The sequence below is a fragment of the Macaca thibetana genome, chromosome 5 (assembly GCF_024542745.1).
Source record: "Macaca thibetana thibetana isolate TM-01 chromosome 5, ASM2454274v1, whole genome shotgun sequence".
NCBI lineage: Eukaryota > Metazoa > Chordata > Mammalia > Primates > Cercopithecidae > Macaca > Macaca thibetana.
In genome coordinates, this window is record NC_065582.1 from 182,691,580 (window position 1) to 182,707,769 (window position 16,190).

Below are 16,190 nucleotides of genomic sequence, written 5' to 3' on the forward strand. Positions count from 1 at the left end.
ATGAAACTCACCTGTGATAGACCACCCTCCCTGCAGGTGGCTAAGCCAACACCTCTGGTTACCAGCAAACACCACTTCTCGCCCCCTTTCTCAGGTAGCATTCTTCAAGCACGTGACAGCATCGTCTCCAATCTCAGGGTCACTCTCTGATGCACCCACTCTGACATAACTGGGTGCTGTATTTTCTTTTTTCTTTTTTTGAGATAGACTCTCACTCTGTTGCCCAGGCTGGAGTGCAGTGGCACAATCTTGGCTCACTGCAACCTCTGCCATCCAGGTTCAAGTGATTCTCCTGTCTCAGCCTCCTGAGTAGCGGGATTACAGGTGCCTGCCAACGCACCTGGCTAATTTTTGTAGTTTTAGTAGAGACGGGGTTTCACCACCTTGGCCAGGCTGGTCTTGAACTCTTGAACTCCTGACTTCATGATCCACCTGCCTCAGCCTCCCAAAGTGCTGGGATTACAGGCGTGAGCCCCCGCGCCCCGCCAGGTGCTGTACTTTCTTTTGTCTGTCACAAAATTAAGTCCCTTTTTATTCACACTATTAAATGCTTTAATTAAAAACCAACTTTGAAAGTTCTCTTTCTAAACCTTTTAATCAACATCAACAAGTGCTGAACATCTGTCCACAGAGTACTGAGCACGGAGCAGGTCTGAGTGCCAGTTGCATCCCTTAGGCACTTTTGCAATTCTGTCTGCAAAATTGTCCCAAACACTCCCAGATGGCAAAGCTTAAGCTGAGATTCCTAACAAATCTAAACTGAATTCAAATGCAGAACATGGGTAACATTTTCCTACAAAAACAAAAGGGCTTATATCTGCCATCATTACTCAGTAATACTTTTAGAAACAATCAACTATTTTATCATATTGGTCTGCAAACTGCAATATCTTTAATTAAAGTCTTTTTCCTCATGGAGACTTGATCATGAGTACAATTTTTTCTGGAACATAAGAAGTAACTATTGGCTGGGTAGGGTGGCTCACACCTGTAATCCCAGCACTTTGGGAAGCCGAGACAGGGGAACCACTTGAGACCAGGAGTTCAAGACCAGCCTGGCCAACATGGCGAAACCCCATCTCTACTAAAGATATAAAAATTGGCCGGGCATGGTGGTACATTCCTGTAATCCCAGCTACCTGGGGGGCTGAGGCAGGAAAATCGCTTGAACCCAGGAGGCAATAGTTGCAATGAGCCAAGATTCCATCACTGCACTCCGTCACCACAAACAAACAAACAAAAAGAAGTTGCGGCCGGGCGCGGTGGCTCAAGCCTGTAATCCCAGCATTTTGGGAGGCCGAGACGGTTGGATCACGAGGTCAGGAGATCGAGACCATCCTGGCTAACACGGTGAAACCCCGTCTCTACTAAAAAATACAAAAACTAGCCGGGCGAGGTGGCGGCGCCTGTAGTCCCAGCTACTCGGGAGGCTGAGGCAGGAGAATGGCGTGAACCCGGCAGGCGGAGCTTGCAGTGAGCCGAGATCGCGCCACTGCACTCCAGCCTGGGCGACAGAGCGAGACTCCGTCTCAAAAAAAAAAAAAATAAATAAAAATAAAAATAAAAAAATAAAAAGAAGTTGCTATCATTTGCAGAAAATGGTAAAGCTGCAAAATTTCTGAACAGGCAAGTCATACGAACCTTTAAGTAAATGAAAAGTGTGTCTCACAAGTAATCAAAGAAATGCAAATTACAATGATGAAAACGAAAAAGAATATGCACCAAAATGTAATTTTGGTTTTCTTTCAGTAGTTTCATTATAAAGATTATTTCCTTTTTTATATTTTCCTTAAATTTTGTTCATTTAACATGTATTACTTTCAAAAGAAGGTAAGTTATTTTAAAAAGAAATATTGCCGGGCGCGGTGGCTCACGCCTGTAATCCCAGCACTTTGGGAGGCCGAGGCGGGCGGATCACAAGGTCAGGAGATCGAGACCACGGTGAAACCCCGTCTCTACTAAAAATACAAAAAATTAGCCGGGCGCGGTTGTGGGCGCCTGTAGTCCCAGCTACTCGGGAGGCTGAGGCAGGAGAATGGCGTGAACCCGGGAGGCGGAGCTTGCAGTGAGCCGAGATCGCGCCACTGCACTCCAGCCTGGGCGACAGAGCGAGACTCCGTCTCAAAAAAAAAAAAAAAAAAAAAAAGAAATATCAGCCGGGTGTGGTAGCTCACGCCTGTAATCCCAGCACTTTGGAAGGCCAAGGCAGGTAGATCTCTTGAGGTCAGGAGTTTGAGACCAGTCTGGCCAACATGGTGAAACCCCATCTCTACCAAAAAATACAAAAATTAGCTGGCAGTAGTGGCTCTCCCCTGTAATTCCAGCTTCTTGGGAGGCTGAGGTGGGAGAATCACTTGAACCTGGGAGGCAGAGACTGCAGTAAGCTAGATGGCACCACCGCACTCCAGTCTGGGCATCATAGAGTGAGACCCTATCTCAAAAAAAAATAAAAAATAAAGAGAAGTATCAACTTCTGCCCAAAAAACTGATATATATTTAACTTTTTTGGAAATATTTGTATTGGTGAGAAGAATCAGGCACAATCACATTCTGGTAGTGGGAGTATACTTTGGTATGTTTCTGCAGTATGTTCTCAGAAGTGGGAGCTGGGCTGTGAGTACGCAAGGGCATACAGAGTGGTATAATGCACATTGGAGACTCACAAGGCAGGAGGCTGGGAGGAAGGTGAGGGACAGAAAACTACATATTGGGTACAAGATACACTACTTGGGTGACAAGTATACTAAAATCTCAGACTTCACCATGCAACCAAAATTCAGCCATGTAACCAAAAACCACTTGTACCCCAAAAACTACTGAAATTTTTCTTAAAATGTGTCTATGTAGAAAGAAAGAAAGAAAGAAAGAAAGAAAGAAAGAAAGAAAGAAAGAAAGAAAGAAAGAAAGAAAGAGAAAGACAAGAAAGAAAGGACAAACGATGGTATGTTTCTGAAGAGCAGTTTCACAGTAAGTACCAAAAATTATTTTAAAATCCACTTCTAGGTTATCCACTCAAGAGAAATGAAAACATGCCTATACAAATCTTGTAGGCAAATGTTCACAGTACCATAATTCATAAATTGGCCAAAACATGAACTCAATAATATCCATCTGATGGATAGATAAAATATGGTATTATTCATATAATACTCTCACCAATAAAAATGAACAAACTACCGATACATGCTACAAGAAGACCCAATCTCAAAATTAAGTAAAAGAAGCCAAATGCAAAAGTCCATTTATACTATGACCCCAGTTCTATAAAATGTCCAGAAAATACAAATCTTTGTTTTCAGACAGAGTCTGTCTCTGCTGCCCAGGCTGGAATGCAGTGGCACGATCTCTGCTCACTGCCAACTTCACCTCCCACGTTCAAGCGATTCTCCTGCCTCAGCCTCCCAAGTAGCTAGGATTACAGATGCCCGCCAACACACCTGACTAATTTTTGTATTGTTAGTACAGACAGGGTTTCACCATGTTGGCCAGGCTGGTCTTGAATTCCTGACCTCAAGAGATCCACCCACCTTGGCCTCCCAAAGTGCTGGGAGTAAAGGCGTGAGCCACCGTGCCTGACGAAAACACAAATCTTAAGGGACAGAAAATAGATGAGTGGCTGCCTAGGAGTGGGGGCGGGAACCGAAGGTTACTGCAATGGGCCCAAGGACCTTTGGGGTGATAGAAATGTGATAAAATTGAAGTTTACTATACACTCAAAACGAGTAGGTTTCAAGAAATGTAAATTATACCGCCATAAAGCTATTAGAAAATTTGTTTTAAATTCAAAGCCTGGTCAGGCATGGTGGTTCACACCTGTAATCCCAGCACTTTGGGAGGCCGAGGCAGGTGGATCATGGGGTCAGGAGTTTGAGACCAGCCTGGCCAATCTGGTGAAACCCTGTCTCTACTAAAAATACAAAAATTAGCTGGGTGTGGTGGTGTGCACCTGTAATCCCAGCTACTCGGGGGGCTGAGGCAGGAGAATAGCTTGGGAGGCGGAGGTTGCAGTGAGCCGAGATCGCGCTTAGGCAAACGAACAAGACTCTGTCTCAAAAAAAAAAAAAAAAAATTCAAAGCCTGGGCTGCTAACTCAACTTCCAGGAATTCTCGGAAAAAGAAAATTATACACATTTATGTACCATAGTTAATTTCCAAAAAAAATTTATGTAAAATTTTATCACAATCACATAGTAAAACAATGACCCATAACTAAAATTACTGTTTCATAACAGAAAAATGCTAATAAAATATTCAGTGAAAATTAGGTTACACAATTGCATGTAATTTTGACCCCATTTTGAATAAGAAACTCATAAAAAGTATACAGCAAAATATTAACAGCGATTACTTCCAGGTGGTAGCAGAATTGAAGGTGATTTTTTTTCTTCTTAGTGCTATTCTCTATAGTCCAAATTTTTACAATGAAAATGCATTACTTTTTACAATGGATGGTTAGTATTTTGTTTTTTTAATTATAATTTTAGACTTTTTTGGATTTTTTTCTCTTGATAGTTTAAGAACAGAATAGCTGAAATGAGCTCAGATTCAGGAATACTGCTCTACATCCTTTGAATTCTTCCCTCTCTTTCCATGTTCATACCTTTTAGTACTTCAACCAAAAAAGTAAAAGAGATAAAATACTGGTAAATACCTAATTAATGATGCTGCAGCAACATGTCGCACCCTGGGGTCTTCATCCCCAAGCAAATGGATGACAACATTATTGAGCACTCGTTCTTGCAGCTTTAAAAGCTTTAGAGAGAAGGATAATAAAAATAAACATAATCTTGTATTTGACTAAATTTTAGGTAAGATATTTTGGAAAGCTAGTGAGAAAGAACTCAACATTGCTAGACTTAAATCCATATGACACAATTATAACTTTCATGATATAAACTGTGAAATAAACAGATCTAAAATACGATGAATGCATTTAGAGAAATTCCACAAGGAAAGCCTCACTTTCACCTCCTTGAAGGTAAAACAGTATCTCACAAAAATAAGCCGCTTACCCCTGTATAATGATGAGCCCCTCTGTGTAAGTTTTCTGCTTTTGCCTCCAAAAAGCTCACCAGCCTAACAAAAGAGCACATTTAACAATGAAATCATTTAGTTACTCAGTAAACACTTTCTGCCAGCTTGCTTCAGAGCAGGCTCAGTCAGGCGCCCTGGAAGGCCCTTGGGCAGCACTTACTCAAGACAACAGAAAAGGCCGATGGCTTTAAACAAATAGGGGTGGCATTCCTCTCACAACTCCAGACTCAATAAGATAGCACTCAGTAAACTGTTTTTCTTTTTCTTCAAAATAAATACTATTTCAAAACACTCTGTAAGTCCCGTACAGAACTGGCTCAAACCACAGAAGGGGCGAGCTGGGCCCTCCATAACCTGCTATCTTGCTGCCCACTCACGCATGCTCAGCGCCCCTATCTGTAGGTGGAGCCGAGAACAGTCCCAGATTTATAAACATTCTACGGATTAAATAAAATAACCCACAAGGGCTCTATAAAAGGTGGCTTGGGGGGAAAAACAAAAACAAAAACAAAACACCTGAATTATAAAAATTTCCCTTCTAAAATAAAGTACTGACAGAAAACTTCTCCTGCCAAAACTTTACTCTTAGAAAATGAAAGTTCCAACACAGCTCACGTTTTTCGGTTTTTTTTTTTTTGAGACGGAGTCTCGCTCTGTCGCCAGGCTGAAGTGCAATGGCCACGATCTTGGCTCACTGCAACCACAGCTCACATTTTTTAATTGCAACAAAATATAAACCAGCTGTCTTACCTAGGTTCAGTATAATGATGAGTATATTCTTTTAAAACAAGCAGAATTAACATAAGCTACATTTTTTAAAAAGTTTAAGACAAAGATGAAAAATTCTAAGCTCTTTCATTCCTACTATCCAGAACACTTAAATGACTAGGACTATCCAAAAAAAAAAAAAAAACTACTCTTCTATTTATCTTTTAAAATTCTAGGCCAGGCACAGTGGCTCATGCCTGTAATCCCAGCACTTTGGGAGGCCATGATTGGAGGATCAATTGAGCTCAGGAGATGAGACTAGCCTGGGCAACATAGCAAGACCCCATTTCTACAAAAAATAAAATATTAGCCAGTGTGATGGCACACACCTATTGTCCTAGCTAACCGGGAGGCTGAGGCAGGAGGACCACTCGAGTCCTGGAGTTCAAAGCTACAGTGAGCTATGACTGTGCTACTGCATCCAAGCCTGGGCAACAGAGCAAGATCATGTCTCTAAATAAATAATAAAATAAAATAAAATCCACGCATAGGGCGAGGTTCAGCAAAAAGCCACTGGGGGGAGAAAATCACTGTCATCTACCTAAACCACTCAGATTTCTGATGGGCAGGGTACTTGATAACATCATTCCTTATACCAAGTGACCCCAGGACTTTCAATTGAGCTTAGTTCATGAAATCTAATGGACGTGACTCACTTACCTGAAGTCAATCTCCGCAAGGGTTTCCAGAAGCTCTGTCCTCACCAGCCAATAGGAACTGTTCCTCAGAGTCAGCACGTCGATGATCAGCTGCAGTCCTAACTCACTGTAGCTGCTGCTGCAGAGACTCATGACACAATGCTGGAACACAAGGTCCGAGGCAAGAGGGCAGCAGGTTAGTCCCACTCAGTACCCGCGTCTTGACGGTTTGAGAACTGTCAGTCTTCAACACACAACGTTCTGGGTTTAACTGCAACCAGGATGTTGCACTTTTCCCACACCTCTCAAGAACATTGATGGTATATATTTTATCTCAGTAAATACAAGCTTAAAAGTGAATGTGTCCCTTTCAAATAACTGGTTCTTTTTTTCTTCCATTTCTGCTTATGTCATGGTTTCAATTCTCAAACGGCAACTTCACAAACATTGATCAGTTACAAAGGGGCCTGCCGCACAGCTGCAACACCACTTCTAAATAAATCGCAGACCCAGGGTAGGAACGAGGGACCTACACCAAGGACCACCCCACTATATCACTATGTACTCCAAGGCACGGGAGAACAGAACAGGCCCCTACTGCTGTACCCCTCCCCTGCAGCCTCAGGCACCCAGGGGCACCATCACATGCATGGCTGACACATAGATCCCCAGCTAGCCACGAGACTGAGCTGTTAGCACGCTTCCTTCTGCTCAAGACAGACACAACTGACTGAAACAAAACCTGGAAACTAGGGAAAAATTACTGTCAGGCATGACATTTTAAAAGGGGGAGGTATCGCACAAATTCGACAATTCTAAGTTTTTTGCTTTGATTTTTACTAGTTAATTTTGACTCTTGTTGACTGGCCAGTTGTGACTTACGAGCCAGCTGGTATGGAAAGGTTCAACATGCTATCACTTAAAGAACTGGGGCCATTCCACTTCATACAAACACAGAGGTTGAGTAAATAATCCCTAAGGCTCACTTTAACTCTTACTACACTATGGGCCTAACACAGTGGTTTTTGGGGTTTTTTTTAATTCAACGGATTATTATTACTATTATTTTTGAGACAGTCTCACTCTGTTGCCCAGGCTAGAGGGCAGTGATGCAGCCATGCCTCACTGCAGCCTTCATCTCCGGGGCTCAAGTAATCCCCCCACCTCAGCCTCCCGAGTAGCTGAGACTACAGGTATGCACCACCACGCCCAATTAATTTTTTTTTTTCTTTTTAATTTTCTGTAGAGACAGGATCAACCATGTTGCCCATAGTCTTGAACTCCTGGGCTCAAGCAATCCTTCCACCTTGGCCTCCCAAAGTGCTCAGTTTACAGGCATGAGTCACTGTGCCCAGCATATTCAACAGACTTTACATGTAATGATAGGTTATTTCTAAATATATCCTTTAGGAAGAAGTCTATTTCAAACAAATATTCTGAGAATTAAAACTTAAACTGAAGTTTATGAAGCATTAACTTTACTGGCAATGTTTTCTTTCTAAAGCTAAGAGATGGATACATGGTGGATATTACTAGTTACAGCTTTAGAGTGTATGGAAATATTTCCTATTAAGCTCCAATTGTAATTGCAGCAATGATAAAATGCCCACTAAGTGAAGCAATGGCTCCACAGAGATCGCGCTCACCCTCACAGCTGTACAGGCCAGCTTGCAAGTGACAGAAGACTCGTCCTTCAGTGTTTTCCGCAGCAAAGGAATGCAATCCGCCAAAGAAAATGTGTTTCCTGACAGAAGAACAGAAACAAACATCGTCATGTAAACTGAAACCTTAGTAAGGATATCTAGAAAAAACACAGCTGGAAAACTGGCCACTACCTGTCAGGGTTCTAATGGCGCCCATCCAATCTCCCACGTGGAAGCGGGACCTGCTGAGGATGGAGCAGATGAGGGTCCCACAGAGAATGGCAGTGGCTCCTCGAACCTGTGGGTCTCCATGATCGATGTAGTTCAAGATATCTGAGACATATTGTTCCTCTGTGGAGATAAATTGCCCAGCCATGGAACAATTTCCTACTATCAACTTTCTAACTCAAAACAAAAGCTTAATTCTCAGGAAACAGAAAAAGAGGTATGAAGAGAAGATCCAAATTCAGAAATGACTTCACTATAATAACCCTAAGTGATTTAAAAAAAAAAAAAAAAGTTTCAGGATTTAAGGATTACAGATTCATCATATTGCCAATATGTCCTCAATACCACAGACTTTCTGGATTATAATTCTAGGCTGTCAGATAGTAAATCTGATTAAACTTCCAGATTCCACTTAAAAAAAGATTAGAAAAAACCCTATATATAAACCCTTACCTCATATAAATTCAAAAACACAAGTGTACCCTCTCACCCAAAGAAAGAGAGCGAGCGAGAAGGCTCCACAATAAGCATGGGCAGGGTGCAGACACGGGTCCACTGCTGCCTCAGCCAGTCCTGGTGCCCACTCACCCTGAGTGTGAATGCCTGGCCTGGCTGAGTGTGACCCAGCGCCACCGTGACCATGCACAATTTGTGCTTTAGGTTTAAATCCGATGCGTATATAAGTTGGCTCTTACATGCTGAGGTTTCTATTTTTTTCCTCTACGGATTTCATCTAAAGAGAAACCATGAAACAAAGAACTTCACTATTCATGTGTTTTCTGAAGAGCTACAACGCGGGTCAAATATCCCAAATAGGCCGGGCGCGGTGGCTCAAGCCTGTAATCCCAGCACTTTGGGAGGCCGAGGCGGGCGGATCACAAGGTCAGGAGATCGAGACCACAGTGAAACCCCATCTCTACTAAAAATACAAAAAACTAGCCGGGCGAGGTGGCGGGCGCCTGTAGTCCCAGCTACTCGGGAGGCTGAGGCAGGAGAATGGTGGGAACCCGGGAGGCGGAGCTTGCAGTGAGCCGAGATCGGCGCCACTGCACTCCAGCCTGAGTGACAGAGCCAGACTCCGTCTCAAAAAAAAAAAAAAAAAAAAAAAAAAATATCCCAAATAAACTCAAAACACTGCTCTAAAACTAAAATAGTCAATACTGAAATCGTTTTTACAATAATGATTAAATCTGCGAAAATAAGATGTGAACTTGTAACATACCAGGGTATTCCGTGGTGTCAAGAGGAACTTTATAGAGCTTGCTGAAGAAAGATTCTGGGTGGAGAGCCACGGCTGCTCCCACACAGCTGAGGGCCAGGGCCTTCACGCTGACCCTCACATCCCGGTCCGGAACCAGCACTGCAAAGAAATCACCCAAGCCACCTTCAGCCTCAAACAACAGATTGTTTTCAAATGAACAAAACCAGACCCAGTATCCTACCTGCTCCCATCATTTCCTCCCTTCCCCTTGGCTAGTGAAAACCAAACTCATCCTCAGATTCTACTGCCTCTGCTACACACAGTACATAAACGGGCACCAAGTTGACCTCTGAAACCTAGTTATTTCCTTCAACTCTGCACGTCCCCTTTTGTACTCACCATTTTTCCCCCCTGTTAGCAAAAACGAAGCAGATAAAAGGCGGACACAATGGACAAGAGGTGCAGAATCATCATCAGTGGACTGTCCGATGTCACCTTTGATGCGGCAAGGCTAGAAAGGAGACAGTGACACTTGTTTGTCTCATACTCAACCAATACATTCATGCATTAGTTCATTCAACAAATAGTCCTAGAGTAGCACTTACACTGGGTGCTGGGGATAAAGAGATGCCCTGGTCTGTGCTCATATGCACACCTGACCTCACAGAGACCATGGCCAAGCAGAAACAGACAAGTCAGAGGCAGCTGGACACAGGGTCCCAGGGCTGTGGCAGGGGATAAATGCAGCATGCAGGGAGGGTGGGCACAGTAAGAAGGCACCTGACACCAGGCATTCAGAAAAGGCTGCTCTGGAAGCAAAGCATGAGTGGTCTTCTACAGGACAAGCAGAAGCTACTCAGGGAAAGGTAACAGCCTGGGGAAGCCCAAAGCTAAGACGAACTGGGCCTGGTAGACAGGGAGATGCCAAAGGCTGTAATTCTGATTGCTGGGAGAAACTGTGAAACGCTATTCCTTGCCCTTGAGCAATTAAAAGTGAAGACAGTTACATTTACATGTAAAAAGGTAATATAAACAGAGACTTTTAAAACAGTTCAATAGAACCAAAACATGGTGCAAGGCCATACGCAGCCATCAAATGAATGGCCCAAGAAATCAGACAAGGAAACACTCAGTACAGAATAGATTTCTCTGGGGCACACTCTCAAAGGAGGCAGAACTCAGGCAATTCTTAACGCTGTCAGTAGCACCTGGAAAGGCGGAAAACAACAGGCCTGGGAAGAGCTGGTATTTAAAGGGGAAATTTAAAGGCCCAGGGATGGGAAAGCAATAAAGTAGATAGTAGCCAGGGCGATTTTAAATCCTCACACAAGCTCAGAAACACCAAGTTGTCTCAAGCCTATGTCCCTCACCTTGTTTTCTTGATCACCCGGTTCAGTAGCTTCATCTCTCAACACAAATTTATCAACACTGCTGTCAGAAGGCTGCCTGCTGTGACTCATGTTTTTCAATAAATGTGCTTGTTGAAGGGCTTTAAAAACAGAGAAATCAAGATTAAGTGACAAATTTCCACTTAAAATACAATTATACATTTATGCTAAGATAACTCAAAAGCGTAAGATTTAGATGAAGAAAAAGTATGATTATTCCTCAATTGGTCATTTTCATCAGCTATTCAGAACTCAGAAAACAATATCAAAGGATTTCTTCTTGAGAGCAAAGATATAATTAAGATGTCCAGGCCTGAATACAAGACCACTTTGTAGCGCGTCACCTGTGGTCCACATACCCATGGAAGAGTTCCTGAAGGCCTCCGAGGCTTCGTCAGGAAGAACACCTGTGGCTTCCTCATCTTCATCCTGGGGCTGTCCAATCTGCAGGCCCAAATACTGGTTGTCGGTACCGTCTAACACCTAAACGGTTCAAGGGGGGCTGTGAGAATTTTGAAGTGTGATCACCAAGAGACAAGCCCTCCAACATGGAAATGCAACGAAGAAAGAGCACATTTTACACACAGAACACAAATGTACTCATCTGTCATTTATTTCAATGCACAGAAATGTGTGCATGGAAACTGCTAAGAGCTTACTGATCACTCATTCCCACTACATTATGAAAAGCTCTATTAGCTCTAAAAACTCCAAAAAAATTCCAATGTGGACATTTCTTTTTAATATAAAAAAGAAAAAACCCATACAAAAATATTTGTCTTCACGAACAAATTTTACAGCAAGTTGGAAATATGAGGACAAAGCTTTTAGACAAAAACCTAACAATATAACAGGTTATCTCCTAAATTGCAAAGACTAAATCTACTAAATTTAGGGCATGGTATTTCGTATGTTTAGCCATCAGCTTGGGGCATGATTCCACATTACAAGTTGTTCCATGTCCCCTTGAAATGTCCTGTGTAATTTACCTAAAAAAACTGAGCAATGGACTCTAAAACTACCAGCAAATTATTACCAAAATATTAGTTTGCTAACTATTATACTATTAAGTAAAACACTCAATGATATAAATGTTTTAAATTAAAATCAGAATGTAAAAGCAACTCCAATTCTGGGTATTTAGCCAAAAAAATGGAAAGCAGAGTCTCCAGGAGACATTTGTACACGCATGTTCATAACAGCACGATTCACAATAGCTAAAGCATGAAAGCAATACAAGTGTCCATGGACAGAGAAATGGAAAAGCAAAATGTGGCCTATCCATACAATGGAATAGCATTTGGCCTGAAACATTAGGAAGTTCAACACAGGCTACAATATGCATGAGCTTTGCGGACATTATGCTAACTAAAACAAATACGGTGTGACCCTAAAGTATATGAGAACCTAAAGTAGTCAAATTCAGAAGACAGAAAGAAGAATGGTGGTTGCCAGGGACTTGGCGGGGAAGGAGGAATAGAGAGTTCAATGGGAACAGAGCTTCAGTGTCACATGATCAAAAGGTTACACAGATGGGTGGAGCGATGATTCCATGACATTATTTAATTATTTATTCCAGCAAGCTGCATACGTAAAAAATGGTTAAGAAGGTAGATTTTATGTTACACATATTTAACCAGTTTTTAAAACTGAAAATAAAATGGAGTATAAAACAACATAGACTTGTACCAAACGTTATTAGACTATCCATGAGGGTTTCTTGTCCACTAACTCAGGGATGAGAGGTACTTACACCTATGCTGCTATAAAATGGGAAATGTTGTAAAAGTTTTTTGAAAAGTCAAAAGTTCTTAAAATAATGCACAGTATTAATCACATTTCATTAAGACCACAGATCTGTTTATAATAGGCTCCTTCAGGATTTTTAAAAATAATTATTTAACCAGGGTCTAAAAAGGCCTTAAAAAATGTAAAATGCACTCAATTTTAGCAGAGTTCACATAATCAATCACTCCAATTTTTTACCTCAGTGTTCAGTGGAAAAGACACTAAGCTGTTCCCTTCAGTGAAGGTATCAGATGAGGTCAAGCTCTCCACTAGTGATCTAAGCTGCGCTGTCATTAGGGGTATTAGACAAGAAGAGAACAAGCAGGAGGGTTCCGGTCTGGGTCTCCAGGGAAGAGCTCAAAAGATGGCAGACAGTAGGGTCGGGCATGGTAGCTCACAAATATAATCCCAATACTTTAGGAGGCCAAGATGGGTGGATCACTTGAGGTCAGGAGTTTGAGACCAGCCTGGCCAACATGGTGAAACCCCATCTCTACTAAAAATACAAAAATTAGCTGTGTGTGATGGTGCCCGCCTATAATCCCAGCTACTAAGGAGGCTAAGGCAGGAGAATCGCTCGAGCCTGGGAGGCAGAAGTTGCAGTGAGCTGGGAACGTGCTACTACACTTTATTTTTTTATTTTTATTTTTTTGAAACGGAGTCTCGCTCTGTCACCCAGGCTGGAGTGCAGTGTCACGATCTCGGCTCACTGCAACCTCCGCCTCCTGGGCTCAAGCAATTCTCCTGCCTCAGCCTCCCTAATGGCTAGGATTATAGGCATGTGCCACCACACCCAGCTAATTTTTGTATTTTTAGTAGAGACGGGGTTTCACCATGCTGGCCAGGCTGGTCTCGAACTCCTGACCTCAAGTGATCCGCCCACCTCGGCCTCCCAAAGTGCTAGGATTACAGGCGTGAGCCACTGTGCCCGGCCTCCACTGCACTACAGAGTGAGACTCTGTCTCAAATAAAAAATAAAAGATGGCAGGCCCCTCCGCACACTTACAATTTCAGAACTGTCTGAAGGGGTGACAGCTGAATCAGGCCCTTCGGTGGTGGTCTGGGAGCTGTCGCTGATGGGCGAGGAGGCCTGGGTCCCATCATTCAGGTCCATGGCAGGGTCAGATGGGACGGCGCTGACCTGGCTGGAGCTGTGGCTCAAGATATCCTCCTCATCCCCATCCGTGGCAGAGCTTGTCAAGTCACAGCTGGCCAGATCCACTGAGTCCGCCTGCAGCGTGTGCTGTGACCGTGGCTGCTCCGTGATGATGTCGTGACCTGCTGACCCTGGAGTGGAAACCCCTGAAGAAGTAGCCAGCTCTCCACTGATATCATCCTTCACTGAGGCTGAAGACAGAGAAACACTCATTTGTCAAATGGCGAGAGAAAACATTCAATATGGAATCAAAGGCTTGCAAAATAACAAAAAGTTCCACTGTCATCCAATGTTTCCATTTGATGGAATGTTTGATGAAATGTTTCCAAATGTCATCACTGCATAGCATCCTGAAGACAGTGAAATGCAGGACAGCAGTGCATCCCTCATGTACCACTCACACTGCCTCTCGCTACAGTACCCATCTTAATAAAATAAGGCTTATCAGAAGGTAATATTCTCAAACGGTGTTTCACTGCAAAAACTGAAGTTCAAGTTCTTAACCAACTACTCCAAGCCCTGGCTAGGGCAATTTATAAAGACGTTCGTAATTAAGGGGCAGCCTAGTCAGGGGCACAAAACTAGGCGGTCCCAGACACGCAGGTCCTTTAAGCAAGCAGTGGTCTCGAACAACTGTAATCTCTCTGGGGTGGGCTTGCCTTCTTCCAAGCCACGTTCAAGATCTCGACTCCAGTCCTATTATTCTCCTGGAAGATAAACTTCTAACACATTTTCCTAGTTGACTTTTTTAATTACCATTTAAAAACAAAAAAGACTATATAGAAATCATGGCAAAAAGGTCAACACGAAGCTGTTGGCAGTGGTCACTCCTGGGGCGGTTGGGTTGGTAAGCGTGTGACCTTTATACTAGTCTAGATCGCTGTGATGTTTTATTGTTGTTTAATTTGTGTAATCAAAAATAAAATCTATTTTTATTTTGTAAATAATTACTACTAGAATTATTCAGATTTTCCTCCCTAAATATTTAAGTCTTACTTTCAGTTACAGCTAAAATATTCTTTTAGATAGGATTATACAACCAAAACCACCCTCATATGATCCAGTTATTAGTACCTTAAGTTAATCCTCATCTTTTATAAAGTACACAGAGAATTTCATTAGATAACTATCTGTAACTGGCCAGGCACAGTGGCTCACGCCTGTAATCCCAGCACTGTGGGAGGCTGAGACAGGCGGATCACTTGAAGTCAGGACTTCAAGACCAGCCTGGTCAACATGGTAAAACCTCGTCTCTACAAAAAATACAAAACTTAGCCAGCCGTGGTGACGGGCACCTGTAGTCCCAGCTACTTGGGAGGCTGAGGTAGGAGAACGGCTGGAACCCAGAAGGCGGAGGCTGCAGTGCGCCAAGAGCACACCACTCCATGCCAGTGACATTGGGTATCGGCACTGGGTGACAGAGTGAGACTCTTTATCTCAAAAAAAAAAAAAAAAAAGATAACTATCTGTAAACAAAGGCAGATTCTTTCAAGTTAAACTATCCATAGGCAATTTTTCATCCCACAATTTTTCATCCCATTTCCAACCCCCAGCATAACCCATCCAACTCATGAGACGTTTCGACGTGCCATCCCTACTCACAAAGCCCTATGCTCAAGGAGCATAAACCTAATTTTAAAACAGTCTAAACCACAGAAAACAGCAAATATATGATGCAAACACCACAGACACACAAGCTTCAGAGTAAGTATTATGAAAGAAGCCCAAATATCCCCCATTTAAGCAACCTGGGTCCACTGCTGCCCCCAGTTGTGCTGTCCACCAGGTGCAGGGGGACGGGCAGGAAGGGCATGGGGTGGACGGCAGAGAGTGAAGGTCCACACCAGTGGCTAACTAGTGAGAACTACCTGCAAAGGCAGAGCTGCTGACATCCGATCTCGATTCAGAGTCATCCTCCAAGGCTTCTTCTTCTCCTAAGAGCACTTTGCCTAGTAAATAATGTACCAACATTCCTTTAGTTTGCTAAAAATAAGGATTTCAAAATTAAGTAAATGCACTCTAAAATGAAACTCATAAGAATATTTAATTTACTCTAATATGGTTTATCATCATATATAAGTATTTTTATACCTCTACAGTATTAAACACAAAGAATGTAGAGATGTTATGTTTAGAATGCTATTAAAGTTAATAAACCTATATGGAAAAAGTTAAAAGCAATGATTCTCAAAGTATACCACAAAACATTTTAATAATTAATATTTATTGATTTCGATTATTAAATAATCTATAGTACTACTTAAACTTAAAAATAGTAAGTTTTAACTGTAAAGACCCAATGCTATTGGCCTTTGAAATATTCATGTGATAGCTCCAATGACACAC

General features: G+C 42.4%; 1 protein-coding gene across 2 annotated transcripts in view; it reads right to left on the reverse strand.

The window, feature by feature from the left end:
- The window catches only part of HTT (huntingtin), a 165,940-nt gene that overhangs the window by 97,635 nt on the left and 52,115 nt on the right, over window positions 1-16,190 (reverse strand). For both annotated transcript variants that reach the window (XM_050792246.1, XM_050792247.1), the window contains 11 exons: window positions 15,713-15,793; window positions 13,695-14,035; window positions 11,260-11,383; window positions 10,883-11,001; window positions 9,912-10,023; window positions 9,534-9,671; window positions 8,276-8,434; window positions 8,087-8,184; window positions 6,463-6,602; window positions 5,013-5,076; window positions 4,652-4,752 (listed from right to left, as the gene is read on the reverse strand). In XM_050792246.1, the coding sequence (XP_050648203.1) occupies window positions 4,652-4,752; window positions 5,013-5,076; window positions 6,463-6,602; window positions 8,087-8,184; window positions 8,276-8,434; window positions 9,534-9,671; window positions 9,912-10,023; window positions 10,883-11,001; window positions 11,260-11,383; window positions 13,695-14,035; window positions 15,713-15,793 (1,477 nt within the window). The remainder of the gene's footprint in view (window positions 1-4,651; window positions 4,753-5,012; window positions 5,077-6,462; window positions 6,603-8,086; window positions 8,185-8,275; window positions 8,435-9,533; window positions 9,672-9,911; window positions 10,024-10,882; window positions 11,002-11,259; window positions 11,384-13,694; window positions 14,036-15,712; window positions 15,794-16,190) is intronic.